Source organism: Oncorhynchus mykiss, chromosome 5 (assembly GCF_057628025.1).
Source record: "Oncorhynchus mykiss isolate SJ-2025 chromosome 5, ASM5762802v1, whole genome shotgun sequence".
NCBI lineage: Eukaryota > Metazoa > Chordata > Actinopteri > Salmoniformes > Salmonidae > Oncorhynchus > Oncorhynchus mykiss.
Genome location: NC_143026.1, coordinates 57,260,001 through 57,283,792, shown reverse-complemented (window position 1 = coordinate 57,283,792; position 23,792 = coordinate 57,260,001). Strand labels below are relative to the sequence as shown.

Here is a 23,792-nt window from a genome sequence, read left to right as displayed (position 1 = left end):
ATATGTAACCTAGAATTGAAAATTGAAGATTTGCATTCTTTGTGCATTTACAGAAAAAATATTGATAATTCCCCGAATTTGCCTTTGCATCCTGTCTTTGAGGCACATGGTACCGTTTTGTGTCGTCGTGGAGGAGATTGCAGGGAACGAAACAGTAGTGCACATTGCATGGGTTTGGGAAAACACTTACAAGTACACATGCCCCTTACGGCCTACGTGAGGCTGTTTGAGTCCGCTGCAACTTTGTAAAAGCAGGAAGATATGCCTTTTGTGGAAATTGCTCCAATTTGATTAACAATGGTGAGGCGTCCGCTCTGTTTAAGTACGTTTACTGTTGTGGGCAGGAAGAGAGGCGAGAGTAAACTCGGTCGACACACTGTCATAATTGCCTCTGTGTTGTGGTGTGGGGTAGCGTGGGTGTCAATAGGAGGAGATTACCAACATTGCTTTTCTAAATTATAGTTATTCATGAGTTGTTGCTTACAGGCCTGTTCTTTGTAAACATTAGATTTGTCACCAAGGTGTACAGAAAATGAAAACAAACTTCACAGCTGGAGGTTTCGTACTTAACCATTCTCCTGACACGCTTTTAGTAATGACTATACTCCTTTCTAGGGTTTTGTTAATGGAATTGCAATGAATGATATATATTGAAATGTGGCCTACATAAAATAGTTGTGTCACGTGTACGTTTTTTGTGTGTGTGTGTGTCATTAATGTTGTGAAGAAGCAAAAAAAACAAATATAGACTATGCAGGTATTGTTCAAATGGCCCGGAGACAGGGGAGAACTATATTATATACAGAAACCACAAATAACAATGCATAATTTCAGCCATTGAGGAGTGATATTTCATAGCACATTGGCTGAAGTTACTCCAAGTGTCGCTGAAGGCAGTTGGAGAAGCCATTTACTGGATTTTACCCAAGCTCAAACAATACAATTTCCATGCCTATGAGGCAAGGGCGTGAAAGTATTTTTGAAATTCGAGGAATAGTGTGGCGTCATTGTATTTGGTTGTATTATATTTGAATTCAGCTGTATTCTAGATGATTATTCCTGCGTTTGTGCTCGCAAACTTGTGTTAGTACATGTATTAGTGACCACATGCCAGTCAGAGGTTTCCGCACGTGTCAAGATTTGTTCAGCGTTCTTTTATCTCTGAATAAGTTGAGTACATTTTGCGTGGCCGGGTTGGTAAGATGGCCTGAGGTGAAGCCAAGGCCCGCCCTGGGTCTCCAAATGGGCCTCATATCAGAAACATGTCTCCTTGTACTCCGACCAGTCACTACATCACTGCCAACCTCTACTGAGAGTGTTTGGGAAATGAAAATATGTCCCTGTTGTAAAATTGCAAATTGGAGTGGTGGTTTGTCATTGTTTATTTCATTTGATTGGATTTGATTGGTGCTTTTAAAAATATAACGGTTAGTTCTGTGCCTAGCCTAGCTTGCCCTCTGTAGGACACAGTCCAGACAAACTATGTACTCTACTCACTGTATATATGCATGTAAACACTCGGCCTAGAAGAGCTGCATATCTGCTCTGGTGCTTAATGTAGCATACTGTTTTATAGCATGATCTAGTGTGACACACTTGTACAAAATTGAAGCTGAGTATTTGGATTTGGCACACTTACTAGTTTTAGTTCAAATGTTGTATCCGTATGCCCTGAGGTATTTGTTTTATATAAAAGGCAAAGATTTTATTATCTCATTTGGTTATAAACGCTTTTAGTACATATTCATGATTTTTTTTACAACCAGGTATTTTAAAGGAGGAGGCACCTTTCATCTCTTTGGTAACTCTGTTCTGTTTCTTTTTATATACTGTAATTATTGAAAATGTCCGTAAAATGGGTACAGACTAACGCTTCAATAGATTTAATGGCAGTGGTCATTAATCCATGGAAATGTCTTTGTCCCTCAAAAATATTCTAGTGAGTTTTCAGATGCGAGACTCGTTTAAATAGGAAAGTGTTGTTCTGAGGTTGTTTTGCCTTGTTCCGTTGGCGTTGCTTCGTTTAGCTGTAGTGTCGTGCTGTAACATTTCCACTGCCTGTTTCAGGCCAGATTATGAGAGGGAGCAGATTCTCAGGCGAAAGCTCCAGTGTGTGACTGCTAGTAGCAGGTGTAACCAACCAAAATTGGGACTGATCCACAACATGCCATCTATCCACATTCTTGCTGTAATAGCTGTACAGGGAGCTGTCCCTGGTGAAAGCCCACAGAATATACCAGTCTTGGAACCGTTTCAGAGCGAAACGTTTGTGCCTGTACATATTGCATGCATGTGTGTGTGTCTCTTTGTGTGTGTATGTGCGCACGTATATTATATGTTTGCATGGCGAACAGTTAAAAATAGACTTTCAGCTTTCCCGCTCGGCTGTTGCTTTTTTCTCTGTCCTCTCTGGCAGACCCCCACAGACCCACATTCTTGCCAAAGAGCCAAGACACGGCCTAGACAGGCCTTATTTCACACTGCTCCCTCCGTACGGCCTAGAGAAACTCCGCCATTAGCCCGCTCTGCTAATGCTAATGGCACGGGCCCAAGTGCTGCAAATAAAAATGACATAAATACTCATAAATATAAATGTGTGTGTGTAGTGCATATTATTCTGAAATGGACAATGTTTGTTCTCTGAAAAGTCCCGCCTGGAATGATATTTGATCTAATAGTAGTACTGTATGTTCTTCTGTGCAATTCCTTGATTGCCAAGTATTGCAAATGAGTCGATGAGTGTTTACTGAAGGCACGTCTGATTTCACAAGATTAATTGTAATGACCGCTTTTGGTCTTTTTATTTTGATGGATTCTGTACTTTGTTTCCACAAAAAGTGTTGTACTATCAATGTGTTGCCACCAAATCATTCATCATTTCCCCCTCCCCCCCTGTGTTCCTCTCTACCACAGGATGAATTCCATCCTTTCATCGAAGCTCTGCTGCCCCACGTGCGAGCGTTTGCCTACACATGGTTCAACCTGCAGGCCCGCAAGAGAAAGTACTTCAAGAAGCACGAGAAGCGCATGTCTAAGGAAGAGGAGCGCGCGGTGAAGGACGAGCTGCTCAGCGAGAAGCCCGAGGTCAAGCAGAAGTGGGCATCGCGCCTTCTGGCCAAGCTCCGCAAGGACATCCGGCCTGAGTTCCGGGAGGATTTTGTGCTCACCGTCACCGGGAAGAAGCCCCCGTGCTGCGTGCTGTCCAACCCTGACCAGAAGGGTAAGATGAGGAGGATCGACTGCCTGCGTCAGGCAGACAAAGTCTGGAGGTTGGACCTGGTCATGGTCATTTTATTCAAAGGTATTCCCCTCGAAAGTACTGATGGCGAAAGGCTGGTAAAGTCCCCACAGTGCTCGAACCCAGGGCTGTGTGTGCAGCCTCATCACATTGGAGTTTCTGTGAAGGAGCTCGACCTCTACTTGGCCTACTTTGTGCACGCAGGTAAAGTCCCTCTTTTTGTTTCTCAACTCTCTATAAACACGTCAACATTTGTTTGAAATTGGAGTCACATAAATGTTGACCTCACTCTGTTTAGTGATAGGACATGGAATGTGGGATAATGTTGTACAGTGAATCAAAGACAAAAACACTCGGATGGGTTTCAAGGGTCTAGTCAATCTTGTCACTGAGCGCATGCCAATGTACTGTATATGCAGAACCAGTCAAAAGTTTGGGCACATCTACTCATTCAAGGGTTTCTCTTTATTTTGACTATTTTCTACAGTAACCAAAAAAGTGTAAAACAAATCAAAATATATTTGATATTTTAGAGCCTTCAAAGTAGCCACCCTTTGCCTTGATGACAGCTTCGCACACTCTTTGCATTCTCTCAACCAGCTTCACCTGGAATGCTTCTCCAACAGTCTTGAAGGAGTTCCCACATATGGTGAGCACTTACTGGCTGCTTCAGTCCAACTCATCCCAAACCATCTCAATTGGGTTGAGATCGGGTGATTGTGGAGGCCAGGTCATCTGACGCAACACTCCATCAATCTCCTTTGTGGTTAAATAGCCCTTACACAGCCTGGAGATGTGTTGGGTCATTGTTCTGTTGAAAAACAAATGATATTCCCACTAAGCGCAAACCAGATGGGATGGCGTATCGATACAGAATGCTGCGGTTGCCATGCTGGTTAAGTGTGCCTTCAATTCGAAATAAATCACAGACCCTGTCACCAGCAAAGCACCATCACACCTCCTCCTCCATGCTTCACAGTGGGAACCGCACATGCAGAAATAATCCGTTCACCTACTCTGCATCTCAGAAAGACACAGCGGTTTGAACCAAAAATCTCAAATTTGGACTCATCAGACCAAAGGACAGATTTTCACCGGTCTAATGTCCATTGCTCGTGTTTCTTGACCCAAGCAAGTCTCTTCTTCTCATTGGTGTCCTTTAGTAGTGGTTTCTTTGCAGAAATTCGACGATAAAGGCCTGATTTACGTAGTTTCCTCTGAACAGATGTTGAGATGTGTCTGTTACTTGAACTCTGAAGCATTTTATTTGGGCTGCAATTTCTGAGGCTGGTAACTCTAATGACCTTATCCTCTGTATCAGAGGTAACTCTGGGTCTTCCTTTCCTGTGGCGGTCCTCATGAGAGCCAGTTTCATCATAGAGCTTGATGGTTTTTGTAACTGCACTTGAAGAAACTTTAAAAGTTCTTGAAATGTTCTGTATTGACTGACCTTCATGTCTTAAAGTAGTGATGGACTGTCATTTATTTTTGCTTATTTGAGCTGTTCTTGCCATAAAATGAACTTTTACCAAATAGGGCTATCTTCTGTATATCACCCCTACCTTGTCACAACACAACTGATTGGCTCAAACGCATTAAGAAGCAAAGAAATTCCACAAATTAACAAGGCACACCTGTTAATTGAAATGCATTCCAAGTGACTACCTCATGAAACTGGTTGAGAGAATGCCAAGAGTCTGCAAAGCTGTCATCAAGGCAAAGGGTGGCTACTTTGAAGAATCTCAAATATAAAATATATTTTAATTTGTGTAACACTTTTTTTGGTTACGACATGATTCCATATGTTGTTTCATAGTTTTGATGTCTTCGCTATTATTCTACCATGTAGAAAATAGTACAAATAAAGAAAAACCCAGCAATGGGTAGGTGTGTCCAAAATTTTGACTCATACTGTAGTTGGCATCAAGAATCACTCTTTCAACGAACAATCACAGGCCACTCACCAAGTATTCACCCAACCAAAATAAAGTTACATTTCCTTTTTTTAGGACTTGCCCCCAGCAAACCCAACACTGCACCGCACAGCACCTTTCCGTCTCTGTATGTAGACACAAATGTTATCTGTAGCAGACACCCATGATTTCATCAGTGGTCAATAAAGCAGTAGTCTGGGAAAAGCGGGACAACTCTGCCAAATTCCTCGCACTGGCCCGTCCCTGCGCTGTTTTAAGATGGGCCAGATTTAGGGGAAGCTCGCACTGCGAGACGACAGAGTCAGTTGCCTAAAAAAAAACAATTATCTCCATCACGATTGCTCAGCACGATTTCTATTTCAGACTAATTCAACATGGGCTGCGGTTGGGGTGAGATATCACTTGAATTATTTTCCTGTTTTCTGTGCGCAACAGTGTAGTAGCATATTCATATAGGTGTTTGGCAGTGGAATGAAAAACTTGGCATGGAGCAATTTTTTTAGTTTTTAGAGCTTCTGAACTTCTTGTAAATTAGGAAGCCGTCTTATAAATACACAAGAAAATGAACTATTTGGTAAATATAAAAACCTCCACATGATATCAAATTTAGGGCTGTATATTTTATTTCTTTCCTGTAAATAATTAATGTATTCGAAAGCTTTGATTAAAACGTAGAAAATACATCATAATTAATTAACTAATGAATTGGACATGGTTTTATGTTTTTCCCCTTGAGCTGAATCCTAATCTAGAATTTTTGTTGTTGTTGCAATTTAACAAAATATTCTTGATGCCTTTCCACAGTTTGGAAAATCTTGTGTACGTTTTCACCATGATATTAGTAGTGCTTGTTCGATGAAAACTCACCCTGAGAGTGAAGTCCAGTGTAAATAACCAATAGAGAAATTGTTAATTGGCAAGAGGCAGCAGGGGCTCGTTCCTCCACTGGCAGCAACACAAACACCAGCTATCACGGTTTGGAGAGAGCTCTGTTCCACCAGGCAAACCGAGCACCTTAATTACAACCATTTCCTCTGTACAACAAAAGGTTTTGCTGAAGCCTAAGTGAGCTAGGCATGATATGTGCCCACATTGACAATCTTATTGCGACATATTTTTGTAGACTGTTTTCATAGCTTTTGTACGTTTTTTTTGTTGTTGTAGATTTTTACATTAACAGCACTGCAATCTCAGTTCAAAATGTTGAGGAAGGTTATGTAGTGATTTTGGCCAATCTGAATAAAAACGTGTGTGATTCAAATGAGCCTATAGGGTCGGTTACCTTGAGAGCTGTGCAGTACTACGATTTAGTCTGGCTGGAATGGGAGCTCATTTTAGCTTGGGCCAGTCACAAATGTATCGGCCTTTAGAGGGTTTTTGTCAAAATAAGGCATGATGGGCCTCATTATGAATTCCACAACCAGCTTAGTCAACGATGTTATAATTGGACAGAAATAAATCCCCCGATTAGCAATATGCTAAGTTCATAAAAAACAAAACCATTTTTAGACGAGACACTGACCCTCATTTCAATGTTTTGGGAGACAGTATACTTACTATATGCTCGTCTCAAATAAAAGTTGCTGATGCCCATTGTGGCTAAAATGTTATCCCCCCCCGCTGCCAAATCCTGAGTTTTGATGTTTTGTAAGCCTATTCATGGGCGCTTTGCTCCCGCCAGCATTCTTATAGCTGAAGTTAGATTTTTCTTCTTCTTCACCGGGCTTGATTGTGAATGAGGTGTCAGCGAGTGAACAAGAGGGAGAAGAAAGAGACAGAATGCCCACAGAGCATGGAGGTCTGCCTAGAGTGGAGTTAAGTCCGCAGTGTGCTCGCTGGCTCCTTCGTCTCCTCGTCCCACAGGATCGGGTTTCTTCCTCGGTCTCATTTAAAGCAGTGGAGCATTTCTGAAGCGCTGTTGATTAAAAGCCATCTGAAGAGAGGCTGACCTCATGCACGGATGCCGAAGTTGAGGTTTCTGAGGACAGCTGAAGTCCGTAATTAAATGTATCCCCCATTGCTGCAAGGGCAAAGGGTGGTAGAAGAGGACTTGTCCCCCCCGTGCTAACACTATCCTGCCACCAACCTATTTAACAGCAAACATAGTAGAGCACTTTTATTATCTGGGTGTCACAATTCTCAAAAACAACTCTTGTGAAACTTATTGCCGACTGTATGTACTTGCAGAGTTTACAATTTAATTTGCCTTTAATTATCTGTCTTTAGGCTTACTGGTTGGTGAATTATTTTGCAATCTGTTAAATTCTTGGGAGAGTTTTATGATGTAGTGCCACATGCCTAACCCTACTTAGTTGTGAGTGTGTGTGTGTGTGTGTGTGGAGGGGGGGGGGGGGCCCTGGCATATCAGTCTTTAACCAGGGCTTTCCCAGCGTTGTTCAACAGTCACAAGCTAGCATCGTTTGTCATCTTTAGGAACAATGTGGTGTCAGAGGGCGGGCCCCCCTTTTGACTCCAGAGCAGGCAGCGTGGCCAGGGCTAATTTAGGGCTCGCTCTCCCCCGGCAACGGGTGTCACTATCACAGGAGCACTCAACACGTGAGAGAGGTCATGGCTTAAGATGTTAGAGTTTTGACCCTATCTTCTAGGCGTTTGACCCCCCTCGTTAGCAGCCAGTCAAGCAGATGGATTGCTCTGGCTTTGGAGGAATCCGTGACCTCTTGTTAGAGCAGCCCACTTTTACTTTGTTTGGGGTAGCTTGGCCAGTCGGTTAAAATTAGCCAACGACCGTTTCGGCATAGACTGAAGAAACTGTTTGAGGCCATTTCTTTAATGGAAGCTAAACAGTAGCAAACCCTGTGCCTGGAGAGATACCCTTCTGTAGGTTTTCGCTCCAACCCCAGTCGTAACTAACCCGGTTCAGCTTATCAACCAGGTAATTATTAGAATCAGGTGTGCTAGATTAGGGTTGGAGTGAAAACCTACAGGACGGTAGCTCTCCAGGAACAGGGTTGGATAGCTCTGCCGTATAGGTTGGTTTAGAAGCTATTTAAGGCATAGGCCATAATAGTTTGGAAGTGGTTGGGTAATTTAACTATTTCATTGGTGGTTAAAGTCGTAAAAATGATATGCTACGGTATTTTTGGAACAGAAAAATGTACAAAACTAGATGAAACACAAGTGTTGACTGAGACTAGTAGTCCCAAAATAATTGAAAATCAATGGTTGTCTCTTGGCTAGCTTGCAGACTTTTTAATGCCTTTGCTTCCACTTAACGTTATATGTGGTCAGACTGAATGCTATATAAAGTCTGCTAACCACGACTTCATGCCACTTCTGGACAAGAGCAAGTAGACTGAAGGGTATTGGAAACCTGTCTGGTGGACAACTGTCTAATAATGTAAATAGGACAGAAACTCTTGATAAGACTCTGGGCCTTTGACGCAAACAGAATGTGTTTTCTCTATGAGGGTGAGGGACAGTGAAGGCCTTACTGTGGATGGTTTGGGTGATCGTTATCTCCTCGGGGTTGGCTAACCTGGCAGGACCTATTTACTGGCAGGGTAGACCCTGGCTAGGAAAAGGGGGGGGGGGGGGAGAAAGGAGAAAGACATCGACGGTTGGGTTGTGGTGTCAGAAAAGTGACAAGACATGGAAATCCAGGCGTCAGTGACGCAATGCAGAGTATTCGTCTAGAGTACTGGAACATTTTTTTTTGTTTGGAGTCGAGTCCTTTTATGGCTACAGCAACTGGTTAGCCTAAATGCCGGCGGTAGTATCACTAGCAATGTGGCAGTAAAGAAAGCAGCCCATAGATTGGCGGAGAAGAATGTGGTTCAAATGGAAAGTTAACACGGCCATGCTTATTAAACCCCATTTTCATCTCACCTTCTCTGTTTTCGCTCTGCCCAATACAATTGAAGGGTATCACTGGCTGGAAGAGATAACATGCCACTGAGTAGACCTATGTGAATATGTCCAGGGCCGCTGATATTTTTTATTGCCGCTTTGCCTTCTATGACCCCGGTGGTAGAGATGAACAAACTGTTTTCGTGTGTCGAATGTCTGTAAGGACGCCTGACCTATTTCCCGCTAAGCTCTTAAAGAGATTTGCGCTGCGTCTCTCTAAACTCGTTAGCTTTGACGATGCATCCTCGAGGCACCGTTACTTTTAGGTTCTGATCAAAAGTAAAGAGTACACCCAGTTGTTTTACTGGCCTGGAACTCCAAGTGTCCATGGAGTTTTGCGCTACCCTAGTCTACAGGCTGTGTGAATAGGGATTTTGAATGGGGGGGGGGGGGGAGGACAAAATCTGTTGTCTACCAGCTGACTTTTGGCTTGTCATGTTTCAGCCGTGTTAGATTTAATTTCCCTTCCACAGGCTGAGGAATAACAATAATGTTGAGCTATTTAAGGTGATTGTGGGATAAACCACAGCCTTTTTTTGTGGTTACTGCAGTACACATGGTGGGTTAGGTCCACCACCACCCACCCACTCACCGCGGTTTTGCCACCCCCCTAAATCCCTGTAACCACAAGACTGCCATAGCTATGACTACAACAATGACTTTGTCACCACACTCTCACAAGTACAGCGGTACAGAAACACACACACACAAGCACACACTGTACCATTCATTGTAATTCAGGTTGGGGCCCATTCATAAAAATGCCTCATTGTCATTGCATTTGATATCGGCGAGTAATAATGTGGCTGCTATGCAGATGCCCTACGAGAAAAATCCCACAGCTGGCATTGGTCCACTGTGCCAAAGGAGTAGCCCAGGCCGGGATCAGATGATCTGATACAATATACTGTCTTTTTAATATCACTGGATATGACCTTACTTTGAACCATTTTCGCTGCCGTTTTATTGGATTAAACAAAGCAGATAAGGTTCTCAGATGGGGAAACGTTGTAAGATTTCTGTCAAACAGCGTTCCCCCTTCGTGGGCAAATATCTCATAAACCTGATTGCACAGCAAATTCAGGTAATCCGTTTCAAAGTGCATTGTCAACGCTGAGCTCTCCCGAAATCCTTACTAATGTACAGATTTGGAACATATTGTCTGGTTTCAGTTGAGGATTTTGAGGCGTGAACGATCACAAAGCGAAACAAAAAAACAATTGCGCTGGCTCTCTTTGTCGCCTTGACCGTTTGGAGGACCTTCTATCCCTCCGCCTCTGTCTAATTCTTTGTCCTTCATTTGATGACTAAAAACACACTCTCTCTCAAAGCAGACCGGTGTTTTTCAGAATGGGCAATACCACAATATTTGAAATCTTAATACCCTTTTCAATAGGCAAAACATAAAAGAGATTAGTTCCTTTCTAAATCTCGTATTTTGGACCGAACCTTCTTAAACGAGACAATGCCATGTTTTAGCGGCGGGGGCTAGGCTACGTAGCGTTAGCGAAGCATAGTGAGCAGTGGTCTGGCATGTGTATAGAGTCGGGCACCTGGATGTGGTAACTAACTGCTTTATCCCAGTGGGGCGGACAGACAGACGGATGGGGAGATTGGCACTGGGGAAGTTGGGCTAATTAATTCTGCATTAATGCCCAGGTCCGCCCAGGACGTCCCCAGCAGCAAACCACTAGCAGAGAGGGGGAGGCCGAGGCATGTGCCAAGCTTTCTGAAGCTCGCCGTTTCTTTCTTTCATCAGGAGGGTTGTCCATGAGATACGGCGGTTGTGTATGTGTATGAGACCTAGGCTGACAGGAAGCTGTGGGCCTCAGTCTACAGGAGTGATATTTTCTTCTCTCCTCCATGTTAGATATTTGCTGTCCTTTGTCAGTTTCTTAGGGCCTGTCTGGTTCCAAAGGAGTTAAAGCCTAGGAACTGCATGAGTTGAACCATAGCTCTCCCTAACGGCTCAGACCATTCAGCACTTACACAGGCACTAGCTTTGGCTAACTTCTGAGAATGCCTTCTTTGTACCCACACGCCATTCAACAAGAGTCCCATTGTCTTTAGCTCCCCGCTAGCCTCTGCGCTAGTGTTTATTGTGTGTACTTTGATTGTATTAGGACTTGATGAGGACTTCATTTGAATGGTGGGCAGACAGCTCATGTGCTGTTCGGGCCCGAGCAGGGGGGGAAACCGTGCTAATCATCTTATTACCGAGCGACAACTTTTTTGGGGGGGACGGGGAGCGAGCACTAGCTGCACATGGTCGAAGCGCACACCCAGCAATGAGGTAGAAACAACTCATTCTTCTCGCTGCCTGTCTCGGAACATTCCACTTGTTGTCCTGCGCATTGATTTGCCGTGCCACATGACTGTGTGTCGGTGGCGCAGGCTACAGGATGTTTCGAACCACACAGATAGAAACACACACAGCCGACGATTGTGGCAGCGAGGGAGAGGGTAGGAAAAGGGAGGGGGGGGGGACAAAAGGGTTCTGGGCCGGCGATGTGCTCAGGCCTAGGATCTCAGGATTCACTGCGTTTAAATGTCAGCTCCTCTCCCGTCTTTGTCGAGGGAGCTACAGGAATGTGCTGCAGCTGGTGGGTTGTGCCAGTCAGTAGTAAAAGAGAGTAACTGTCTTTATGGGGGATCTTAGCAACTGAGAGGCTCCTCTCCCACCACTCAGCACCCGAGCTCTCTCACTTCAAATCAAATTTTATTTGTCACATGCGCCGAATACAACATTCTGTGAAATGCTTACTTCCAAACCCTTAACCATTAATGCAGTTCAAGAAATAGAGGTAAGAAAATATTGACTAAATAAATAAAGTACAATATATAATAAAAAAGTAACAATAAAATAACAATAACGAGGCTATATACAGGAGGTACCAGTACCGAGTCAATGTGCAGGGGTACAGGTTAGTCCAGGTAATGTAGTTGTACATGTAGTTAGGGGTTTGCAGCCAGTCCAGTGCAGACACATGCCGACTCTAAACGGAGTCTTGCCTGACCCCACAACACGCCAGGCAACGGATCGACATCTGAGCTTCGTTTCTCCAACACCTACGTGGGTAAGATGTCTTAAGTCTTCTGAAGAAGATGGTCTCAGGGGGAGAGTAGCATAGCCACGTGGCTAGCTATATGCTCAGCGGGTGAGCGTTGGGGTTCGAAGTACAGCCAGAGAATTGGCAGAGTGGACACGGGAGGATGAGGAGGGGAACTGATTTCCAGCATTGCAAATGCATTCCCAGAATCGTATGGTTTTTCTTACTGTCTGTGACGGTGGGGTCACTACTGTCCATTATCTTGAAAAGGACTGGGCTCGTTCCGACGCTGTGATCCACCAACGATCCACTATTGTGCGATGAACCCATTTGGGATGGCATAGAAAAAGGGGCCCGCAGACATGAAACAGGACAGCTGTGGCCGTCTGTAGGGGAATGTTGCTACAGATGGTGAAAGAAGTGAAAAATAAACTACCGTATGGCTGGTAAAATATAGAAGAAAGACTAGGGGTTTGCTGAACTGGTTCCTCTCTCCTCCTCTGTGTATACGTGTTTGCATGTCTTAGTGAGTGGGATCACGTGTTGTTTTAGCTCGTGTGTCGTAGCAGATAATATGTTTCCTGAATCACTGCTCTGTCCTTATACCCTTTCTGCGCATCGGTTGTGCAGTGCCAGGAAGATTGATTTCTTCTGTGCTCCATCTGACACGTTTACTCCTTTTCAAAATACTATATATTTTTTAATACATGTTACCCCGTTGTATTCACTTGAATGGTCATAATATCCTCTCAATTCGTTATAAGAACTATTGATTAAAATGGGGGGGGGGGGGGGGGGGGAGGTGTGTGTATTGTGTTTTAAAGGAGAACTCAAGCAAAAACTATATTTTGGTATTTGTTTTATTAGTGTGTTGTGCATCATATGACGTAAAATGCTTCATACTGGCATTATACATCTTCAAAACTTGATTGATGAGATGCAAAACATTTTGGGACTATATCAACATTGGACTAAGAATTTGGCATGGGCGCTCAGATCCTTAAAGTTTCACAGCTGCACCATTGAGAGCATCTTGATTTGGCGGCATCACCACTTGGCAGTGTGGATGGCCCAGTACATCTCTGGGGCCGAGCTCCCTACCATCCAGGACCTCTATACCAGGCGGTGTCAGAGGGAGGCCCTAAAAATTGTCAAAGTCTCCAGCCATCCAAGTCATAGACTGCTCACAGCAGCAAGCGGTACCGATGTACCAAGTCTGGAACCGCCGAGCCATAGGACAGCTAAATAGTTATTTTGGGTATTTAACCATCTGCTTTTACCCTCTTTGGACTAACTACTGTAATTTTGACTCATCACACTGCTACTGTTTATTATCTGTCACTTTATTCCTAGTTGTACATACAGTGGGGGACAACAAGTATTTGATACACTGCCGATTTTGCAGGTTTTCCTACTTACAAAGCATGTAGAGGTCTGTAATTGTTTTAAATCATAGGTACACTTCAACTGTGAGAGATGGAATCTAAAACAAAAATCCAGAAAATCACAGTGTGATTTTTTAAAAGTAATTAATTTGCATTTTAGTATTTGATACATCAGAAAAGCAGAACTTAATATTTAGTACAGAAACCTTTGTTTGCAATTACAGAGATCATACGTTTCCTGTAGTTCTTGACCAAGTTTGCACACACTGCAGCAGGGATTTTGGCCCACTCCTCCATACAGACCTTCTCCAGATCCTTCAGGTTTTGGGGCTGTCGCTGGGCAATACGGACTTTCAGCTCCCTCCAAAGATTTTCTATTGGGTTCAGGTCGAGAGACTGGCTAGGCCATGCCAGGACCTTGATGCTTCTTACGACGTGGATTGTGTGCCATTCTTAGGGTGAATGGGCAAGACAAAATATGTAAGTGCCTTTGAACGGGGTATGTTAGTAGGTGCCAGGTGCATTGGTTTGAGTGTTTCAAGAATTGCAACGCTGCTGGGTTTTTCACACACAACAGTTGCCAGTATGTATCAAGAACGGTCCACAACCAATAGGACAGCCAGCCAACTTGACACAGCTGTGGGAAGCATTGGAGTAAACATGGGCCAGCATCCCTGTGGAACGCCTTCGACACCTTGTATAGTCCATGTCACAATGAATTGAGGCTGTGTTCTGAGGGCAAAAAGAGGTGCAACTCAATATTAGAAAGGTGTTCCTAATGTTTTGTACACTCAGTGTATATTACTTTTATTATTACGGGTTTTACTTTTCTATTATTTCTCTATTTTCTTTCTCTGCATTGTTGGGGAGGGCCCGTAAGTAAGCATTTCACTGTTTGTCCACACCTGTGTTTACGAAGCATGTGACGAATAAAATTTGATTGGTGTGTGTAGTCAAATCAAAATCTAAAATGTTTTGTCACGTGCACAGTTTACTATGTGTAATAATAATATTAGTCAAATATCAAGTAATATAATAGGTATTGTGCATAGTAAGAGCCTTATATGTACACAATAGGATATACACTCATTGAGCAGTTTATTAGGTACACCACCCCGTGACCATGAGTTCCAAGGCCGTGGCTTGCTATATGAAGCAGGCAGATGGGCATCGAGGCATTCCGTGACTGTTCGATTGAAGAATGGGCAAAACCAGTGACCTAAGTGACTTTGAGCGTGCTCTGATCGTCATTGCCAGGGGCGCAGGTTCCAGTAGCTCAGAAACGGTTCCAGTAGCTCAGAAACGGTTCCGGTAGCTCAGAAATGGTTCCAGTAGCTCAGAAATGCCTCTCGGGCATTTCACGCATGACAGTGTCTAGGGTCTACCGAGAATGATGCGACAAACAGCTTGTTGATGAGAGGTCGAAAGAATGGCAAGAATCGTTCAAACTAACTGGTGGGCCACAAGCGTGTTAATAACGGCGCAGGGCAACGGTGTGCAGAACGGCATCTCGGAACGCACAACTCGTTGGTCCTTGTCACGGATGGGTTATTGCAGCAGACGACCACAACCGGGTTCCACTCATATCAGCTAAAAACAAGAAGTGGCTCTAGTGGGCCCGGTATCACCAACACTGGACAACTGAGGAGTGGAAAAACATTGCCTGGTCCGATGAATTCCTGCTCCATCATGGCTGATGGCAGAGTCAGGATTTGGCGTCAGCAGCATGAGTCCATGGACCCATCCCGCCTGGTGTCAACGGTACTGGCTGATGGTGTAATGGTGTGGGGAATGTTTTCCTGGCACGCAGTTCTGGAGGTAAAGGGCGGGTCTGTCCCGGTACTAGATGGGTGTACCTAATAAACTGGACTTTGAAGGTGCATGGGTGTACCTAATAAACTGGACTTTGATGGTGCACTATAGATAATCAATGTGCTATGTCAAGTATTACAGTATTGGGTTGTGTCTTGGGTGTTGAGAGCACATGGGCACATGTTGAGAGTCAATGTGGCGGAGGTGTTGTTGCATATCCTCACCACCTGGGGTCTGCCTGTTGGGAAGTTCAGGATCTAATTGCAGAGGGAGATGTTCATACCCAGGGCTCGGAGGGGACTAGGGTGTTGAAAGCTGAGCTGTAGTCAAACATTCTCTCATAGGTTTTCCTCTTGTCCAGGTGGGATAGGGCAATGTGCAGAGCAGTGATGATTGTGTTATCCGTGGATCTGTTGGGTCGGTATGCAAATTGTGTGTGTGTGTGTGCATGTGCGTGTGCGTGTAGACTAGTGCAGGTCCTGTCTCTCCCGGCTGCTCTGTAGTTAAGAATGGAGGTCAGGCCAGCCGTCTGCCAGTGGGTCCCCGCTCTGCCTCTGCTCTGCTCACCCTGTATTGAATAAACCGCGAGTGAATGACCTGCTCCTGCTCGTGACGCACTGGGTAGAGGGGGCAAGTCCATCTCTTGCCTTCTTCCAGCCTGGGAAGTATCAATCTGGATCACTGCATCTACTGTTTCAATCTCCCCCAGCTTCCCCCCAAAAAACAACTGCAGTTGGGCTACAGGGCCAGAGATGTGGAGACGGCTGGGCATGTGGTTATTACCTAAAGAAGAGCCAGGCAAACTCTGAAGTCACTCTAACCGTGATTGATGAGGACTGTAATCGTTATGTTGACGAGACTACTGTGTTTGGTCGGCGAGTTAAAGGGAAACTCCGGGGATTGATCTACTTCCCTAGAATCGGATGAACTCTTGGATACGAGCAGATACCCGAAGACTTCCAGTCGTTGCACTAAGACTAGTTAACATTGGCTCGCAAAATACTGGACACAGAGACATGGAAATGGTGGAAGTAGAAGAAGGGCCTCATTGGCGACGTACCGAAGTATTCCACTTTGGACACCATCCTGGAGGTGAAGCCATACGAAGCGCCCAATCCTGTCGTCGCGGGTACGCATGCATTTCACCTCTTTGTTGTCGTTTTATTCTCTTGTTTGGTTTGCGTTCATATTGTCAGATGTTAGTTTTTAAATGAATGAGAAGTGAAGAGTGCGGGGGGTGTTGGCGGAGGGCACGTTTGGGTAGGGGGGGGTGCATAAGTGTGGAGTGTTTTTTTTATTCTTATTTTTTTATTATAGAACCATTTCTCCACCAGCACTGCCCTTCGGTCCCTCCATCTGTGTATGCGGAGCAGGGCAATATAAATAAATAAACCAACGAGGATAACTAGGCTGTGGCGCTACAGCGTGCCAAACCACAAGGCCCTGGCACAGCGCACACTGAATCCCCTTATTTATTTCAGCTGCGAGCATGGGCGCTCCTTCAAGAAAACATTGAGCAACCACCCAACACATTAGTAATTACGTTCCCCTGGCTTGCGTCGGGAGCAAAATACACACCGTTTCTCCTGGCATGCCAGGTCAAAACAACCAGCTCGGGATGGGAAGCGACCTTAAAAAAATGTTTTTTATTTTTTTTATTTTAAATGAATCAGATAAAGAAAACCAGGTATAGGGAAGTTTGGATATTTTTCCGTTCCTGAAGTGCTTCCTAGCCAAGGCATCCCAAGGCAAATTAGATGATAAGAGGAGCGAGAAAGATGCAAATGATTTGGGTCTGTATTCTGTGTCCTTTGTGTGGGCTAATGAGGAAACCTACTGTAGGTCACATCTCTTTCTTCCACTCAAATCCTCCTACACAGTGATTTCACCGAGAAGCTTCCAACTCTGCCATGAATGAGCGACAGACAACCCCCCCATGGATCCACATGGTGCGTTTGGGGGGGGGGGGTAATTGATATGACACCTTTTATGAAGTACCTTGCAACTGTATGTACTCTCCCAGATATGCTCGCTGCTTGTTAGTTTTGTTGGACCGGTATGTCTTGACACAAGTGCATTCTCAATGTCCAGGCATTACGGCCTTCGTTTATTTGTGCACTTCAACCATAAAACTGTTTTCAGAGTGGAGACAAAAGTGGCACTTGATTAGTCGCGAAACCGTCTGGGAACGAGGCGCAGGGCGACCAAGCTAATTGGTCCAAATTTCCAAACTAGAAAGGAAACACTCATCCTGTATACACACAATTAAATGAAGGCCCTTTTCTCTCTGCCGGTTCTCTCATGTGTGCATCTGTGTGTGTTATTTAGTCTCCATCGCCAGCCTCAACCCCTGAACCCAAATGTATAGTATGGGAACTGAGGGGGGGCCTCCTCCTTCTAATGGACGGCTCATATTACTTCACACCGACGGAGAAGGCCTCTGGCCCCGGAGAACTCTGCGTTCTGTCATGAAATATTGAATATTGTTTGGAGATTCCTTTTGTTCGGGTTTGGGAGTGGGGGATGACGGCTGTCGAGAGGCGCCAAACAGGATTTGGGTCGGAGGCTGCCAAGGCTGGGCTCCCCCTGCAGGCCGGAGCTTTGCAACGCAGTCGAAAGAACAAAAGGCAAAGAAGTCACTAAGTTCCGAGTCTCCGTTCAGACCATACCACAGGCCACCATCATTAGGGTTGACCTCAGTAAGTTGTCCTAAGCCAAGGTGTCTGCGGTCGACTTCCTCTGATTTTTGGTTTTGAGTTCTCATTCGATTACCTAATGGCTAACTAACACACACGACCCAAACAGCGTATCGCGCCGTCGTCAAGCCAAAGGGCACTGAGTCAATATCCCCTGAAATGCTACAGGTGGGTAGTCTTCCTAGAAAGTCGGGGACCTGCTGTGAGTCAAGCCAAATACCCCCCCCCCCCCCCCAATCCAGTGGCTGCGGAAAACAAGTGGCGGTAGCCCTCGGCTGGGAACTGAGTGAGAGGGTGGAGGGTACGGTTCAAAGTCAGATATACTGAGATAAGGCAACAATCAATCATAGCAACTCTGTGCCATGTGACCAGCGGAAAACGGCTCTGCCTGTGACCAGGCAGGCAAAAGTCAGTGCTTCTCTCTCCTCCCATTCTCTCTCTTCTCTCTCTCCCAAGCATATAATTCCCCCCTCCCTTTTCTCTCTCTCTCTCTCTCTCTCTCTCTCTCTCTCTCTCTCGCTCTCTGCATGGTGCAGGTGGAATAGTTGTCTGGTTAGTGAGAGCTATTTTCTGTTGATGTCCCGTGGCTGAACTCTGTTGGCGCACACGGAGGCCCTGAGGGTCTATACTAGTCTACTAGCCGTACGAGTGTCGCTCCATTTCGTCTCCACCTCGCCACAAACGACAGTGTGTAGAGGCCAATGCCAGAATTGAGACGTTTGCATGGGGAGAAAACAAATATGCGTCGATAGCAGCAGGGATAGAATCAGCTGGGGTCAAGAAATGCCGGTGGAGTGACGAGACAGAGGACGGTGGCTGGGGAGTATCACCTCTATGGTCCTGTGAAGACGCACACATTCTTTCTTCCTCTCGCTCTCACCCGCATGCGCGCACACACACACACACACACACACACACACGGCTCCCTTTCTCTTGGTCCTGGGGAATCTTCAGCCCCCCACTGCGGCTTCCTGCTAATTAAATTCCTGCGCTGTCCATTAGACGGATCGAGTGAGCGGACTGCTGACTCAACACAGGTAGGGCGGCCCGCTCTAATGGCTGGGAGAGCTCAAGTGCCCAAGCAATTCATTTGGCCCCCATTTTAAACATCCCTGGGTCACCACATGCTTTCAAGGGTGCAGAGAGGAGAGAGAGGAGCGAGGGAGGGATAAGCTAATACCTTCAAAATGCTTTCATCCTAAAGACGGACACTCCACCAGGCTGCGTCCTCTAAAATGTACTGACGTGCGGCTCGCACGAGCACCTGGAGCAAAGTAACAAGTAGTCCAGCGTTGTGTTGGCTTGTCCTTCTTTTGAACTACTTCACTGGGCTTCATTAGTGTAATGTAACTGAAATCATCTTGTAATTGCTGTGTTAAAATCTAGACAAGGCGACTCCTTTTCAAAAAGGTTTTGGGGGGTATTTCCCTTTCATACCACAAAGACAACCTAACCCCCGACGTTGAGATGTCAGCAGGCTTCTCTCCTGAACTAGTGGCAGGTGAAACTGTTAGAGCTAGCACGGGGCCACCGCCGCTAGGTTGGACAGGTCGACGAAGTTGTCTCTCACAAAGCGTTTGTCAAATTTTCGTTCTTTGTTCCACTTCAGCTTGCGGTGTCACACCTACCTTCCCTCCCCGAGGGACGTGGCAGTATGCAAGTCACGGCACACATTATTGGGGATCTGACAGCCAATAAACAATGAAGAATCTACACCTCCGCCCACAGCCCTTGAACACCGCGCGTACGAGAGTGAAGTGTTCCTAAATCCTTATTGACCGTGGTAAGCATACGGTCAGCGTTCTTCGAGGAAATATATAGCTGTGAAAAATACTTTGACAGCTATCTACAGTGACACTGTCTCCTGTGTCTGGGTTAGAAACCCTAACCATATTGATAATCCAACTGCCATGTCAACGGAGAAGATATTCAGGGGTCACCTTGAACCCTGATGGATCTAATAGCACTAAAGATATGTGTATATATGTGAATAGGTGTTGATAATTGATGTTTAATTGCGTGCGCCATCAATTTTTTCACATGCTCTGTAGTCTCAAGTCGTTATGGTCTGAACGGTTCCCATCGTTGTTCCCCACCTCCTCTGAAAGAGAAACGCATCTCATGAGTCCTCGGTGGCATTTTTACAGCCTCCCACTATGTATACACGCACAGAGTGGGAACAAGAGGGAGCTACCTCGAATCCCTTCAGTCCCCCGGCGATACCCTCAGTCACACCCCCCCCCCCCCCCCCCACACACACACACACACACACCAGACCAACAGAGCGCCCCAAGCAGACGAAGAACCAACAAGAAATTAGAAAAAACAAAACTCTCCCGTTGCCTCCTCTTCTTTACTCATTAGCATGTGAATTGCTATTCATCCATTTAGGGTCCATCAGAACCTTATGAGCACCCAGTTTCCATGGGTTCCTCACAGCCAAAGCCTGCAAAGAGAAACTGCAAAGAGCAGGGCCTTATCTATCCCTACCAATGACTGTCCATACAAAATAGTCAGACACTGAATGGTATGTGTTGGTGTGTCCCAGTCAGGTGTAGCGGATAGAAACAGCGAGAGAAGGAAGTGATGCATAGACGAGTGTGTGGAGGGGGGGGGGGGGGGGGGGGGGGGGGGTCAACACGGTGGCAAGGGGTGCAGCTGGCTCATACAGACACCCTATTCCCACACTCCCCATTCCAATGGGCTGGTTTGTACTGGTCTAGTCTTAATTCACCATTTGCCTGATTAACATCTCATCTGCATAGCTTGTTGCGCCCCCCCCCCCTGCCGAAACAATGCCGGCCCACTGAAGAGACTTAATCCTAAAGCGTCTCTGGTTAAGATCAAAGCGATCTGCACTCTAACGACTCTTGCCTTTCTCGTCAGCAATTACAACGCCTTTCGGCTTTGGCGCCCACGGTTTTATGTGGAACCCGGGGCTTTCAAGATGCACCACATAGGCTGCCGTATGTATTTTGAGGTCACGGTATTGATTCCGAAAGGTCTACAATTCTAGTTGGGAAAACCTAAATCCTTTGTGAGCTTGACAAGTATTCTCTAGGATGTCTGGGTCATGCTAGCAAGACTTTAAAACACTTTATCCTAAAATACTTTGTCCTTTTGGATGCTTTGGGGGTTATGAGGTCGTGTGAAGCAACACGGTTAAGGAATTTAGGGGATTTTTTAACTCGCACTATAAATCACATGTAAGCCCACTCTTATGTTAGAGCACGGCTGATAAGAATCACAGCATATACCCCGACAGAATATACACACGCTGTTTTCCTGCAGACACTGAATCTGAAGTGGTCCGCTCGGACAGCGCGGGAAGTATGCAGAGGCAGAGAGAGAGAGAGAGAAGTGGTTCTCTTGCTCTCCTCCCCTGGAGATGTAAACCAGATGTCGAGCGCTGGGCTTGTTGGCGTGTTGTCATATCCCGCGCCGACGCGACAGGACCACGGTGACAGGGTGGCCCGCTCGCACCAGCCCCAAGGTCACAGCCCAATTCACTCGTCTTTACTCTCGCTCACTTCCTGTGCACAAAATGGCTGTCTGAATGCCTGAGGTCGACCTTCATTGCCACCTTTCTCTCGCACTTATCAGGACAAAGACTGAACATCGTAAATCGGGTGCTCGAGATCAGCCTTTGGTGCTAGGGTTGATTACAGGACACAGATAACATTCTTGCTAAGCCAGCACTGTGCTGAGCTTGCACTTGATCTTATTTTATGCAGTAGATGCCCAGACTATCCGCTTCAAAACCCAAATACACTCGTTCCTGGGTTAAAACGTTTTTTTTTTTTAAATGATTGGAGAATGCTGTCCAAAAAGCTCCAGATGCTTGAGGTTTTGGAACTGTACGGGAGATGACTGGCGAGGTTTAGCTCTGGGTTGCATTGGTTTGTGTAGCGGGGCCTGCCCTGCAGATGCCAGCCCTGCAGATGCCAGCCACCACCACCATGTGCCTCGCTGCCGCCACCACAAACAAAACGACGCACGAGTGTTGTGACCAGGCTCTCTCCATTTCTCCTTGCTTTCCTCTGTCTCGCGCTCACGTTCTCTCCCTCCCACGCCGCCTCCTCCTTCTCTCTTCCTCGTTCTCGATCCCTCTCTCACTCCCTCCGTCTTTCTCCCTTTCTCCTCCCTCTTCCTCTCCTCTCCCTCATTTCCCAGGATGATTCAGCATGCAGCAGTGAGAGTCTGTTTTGTTTTTTTTTCGAAGTGGGGGAAGTGATAGTTCTATTTTGTGTGCCTGCCCTGCGCTGTGCCGGCTCTGAAATGACAGGCTATGGGGTGTATCATTACCCCTGTAGCACGCCTCCCTCCCCGATCAGACCCAAATGCTCTCTGCCGAGGGAGAGGAGGATCCTTTGTGTGGCCGCGGCCAAAACCTGCTCTCGCCTCACCCCCAAACATAACTCGTAGCAGTGAGTGTCTTTTTTTTGTTGTTTGTTTTTCTGCGTTGGAGCGAGAGAGACGCCCTTTTTTCTTTTTCTCCTGGCTAAACCACGTTCTCTCCTCGCTGGTGTTTTGTGAAGGTGTGATCAGCACTAAGGGCCTGTGTCAGCTAGCAGTGTCATCCTCCAGGTTCCAAGGGCTTTTGAGGGAGACTGTTTAGGTGCCACCGGAGCAATTAGCCGCGGGCTCTATTAAATAGCCAGCCCTCCTCCCCGACCAGCACTTAAATCACAGCATAGACAGCTTCTTTAAAGTGGCAGGCCCTGCCTGCCTGCCTGCCTGCCTGCCTGCCTGCCTGCCTGCCTGCCTGCCTGCCAGCTCTCCAGCTTGCTCAGTACCATTGCACTGTAGTCAAACCCAAGAAGAGGCCTGGCATTTTTTTCTTCTTGCTTGCTTTGCACTAACCAGCGTTAAGCTAATTCAGTTCAGTCATTTTCAGTTGGTGTGGTGGAGTCTGTAAGACATCTGTCGAAATGACTATTTTGACTATCGAGGTTCGCAACTTGCTGCAATTAAATAAGTACTTTAGGTTGAAGTGCATAGACTTTCAAGGGGAATTCTCCCACTTAAGTTTAAAAAGTGGTGGAATTCCCCTTTAAAACTTGGCCGCTAGGGTTGAAGTGCAACATATTCTAGTGACTAGTCCTTCCCTCTCCAAATGGCTGCGGGTCCTTACAGAGAAATCAATGGTATGATGGAGCATACGGGTAATGGGAATTCATCAGAACAGCATGGGGCATTGATCTGTTTATGGCAATCCCTATTGGGTGAATACACACTCGGCTAAAGACTTGAGTATAGACACACACATACATGCGCGTACACACACACATCCATGGGGAAGGGCAAGGGAGAGGGATGTCCCAACATTACAGGGAACATGTCATGTCTGTCACCAGAGGGAAATATTGTGTGCTTTGTTGTTCCAGCGAGTGAATATTAGTGAGGATGGCGAATGAGGGAATCCATGGGAGAGGTCAAAGTTGAGGAATGCCATTACACACAGTGAGGTTTGACAAAGAAAATATTTGTTTTGTTTTTTTTGTTGTTGTTGATTGCATGGACAGATGGAAGTCCTTTTGAATGGACTACTCTCCAACTTCCGAGGCTGCTGTCACTGCATGTAGGTTAAACGGATGCGCGTTGGTCGGTATGCAAAGAATGCGGCACCGTGTCCACATTAGTGAATGCGCAGTGTCCACATTAGTGAATGCGCAGTGTCCACATTAGCAAATGCACAGTGTCCTCTTTCAAAGCTCGTGGAGCTGGCGCTCTGATTAATACGTGACGTTCCTGCAATTCTGTTTTCCCGAGCGCCCGGAAGCAGTTGTGCCATTTTACAGATTACTTCA

General features: G+C 45.9%; 1 protein-coding gene across 30 annotated transcripts in view; it reads left to right on the top strand.

Moving 5' to 3' along the window:
- The window catches only part of nfia (nuclear factor I/A), a 180,370-nt gene that overhangs the window by 45,313 nt on the left and 111,265 nt on the right, over positions 1-23,792 (top strand). For all 30 annotated transcript variants that reach the window (XM_090235294.1, XM_090235283.1, XM_036977884.2 and 27 more), the window contains exon 2: positions 2,914-3,442. In XM_090235294.1, coding sequence (XP_090091420.1) covers positions 2,914-3,442 — 529 coding nt within the window. The remainder of the gene's footprint in view (positions 1-2,913; positions 3,443-23,792) is intronic.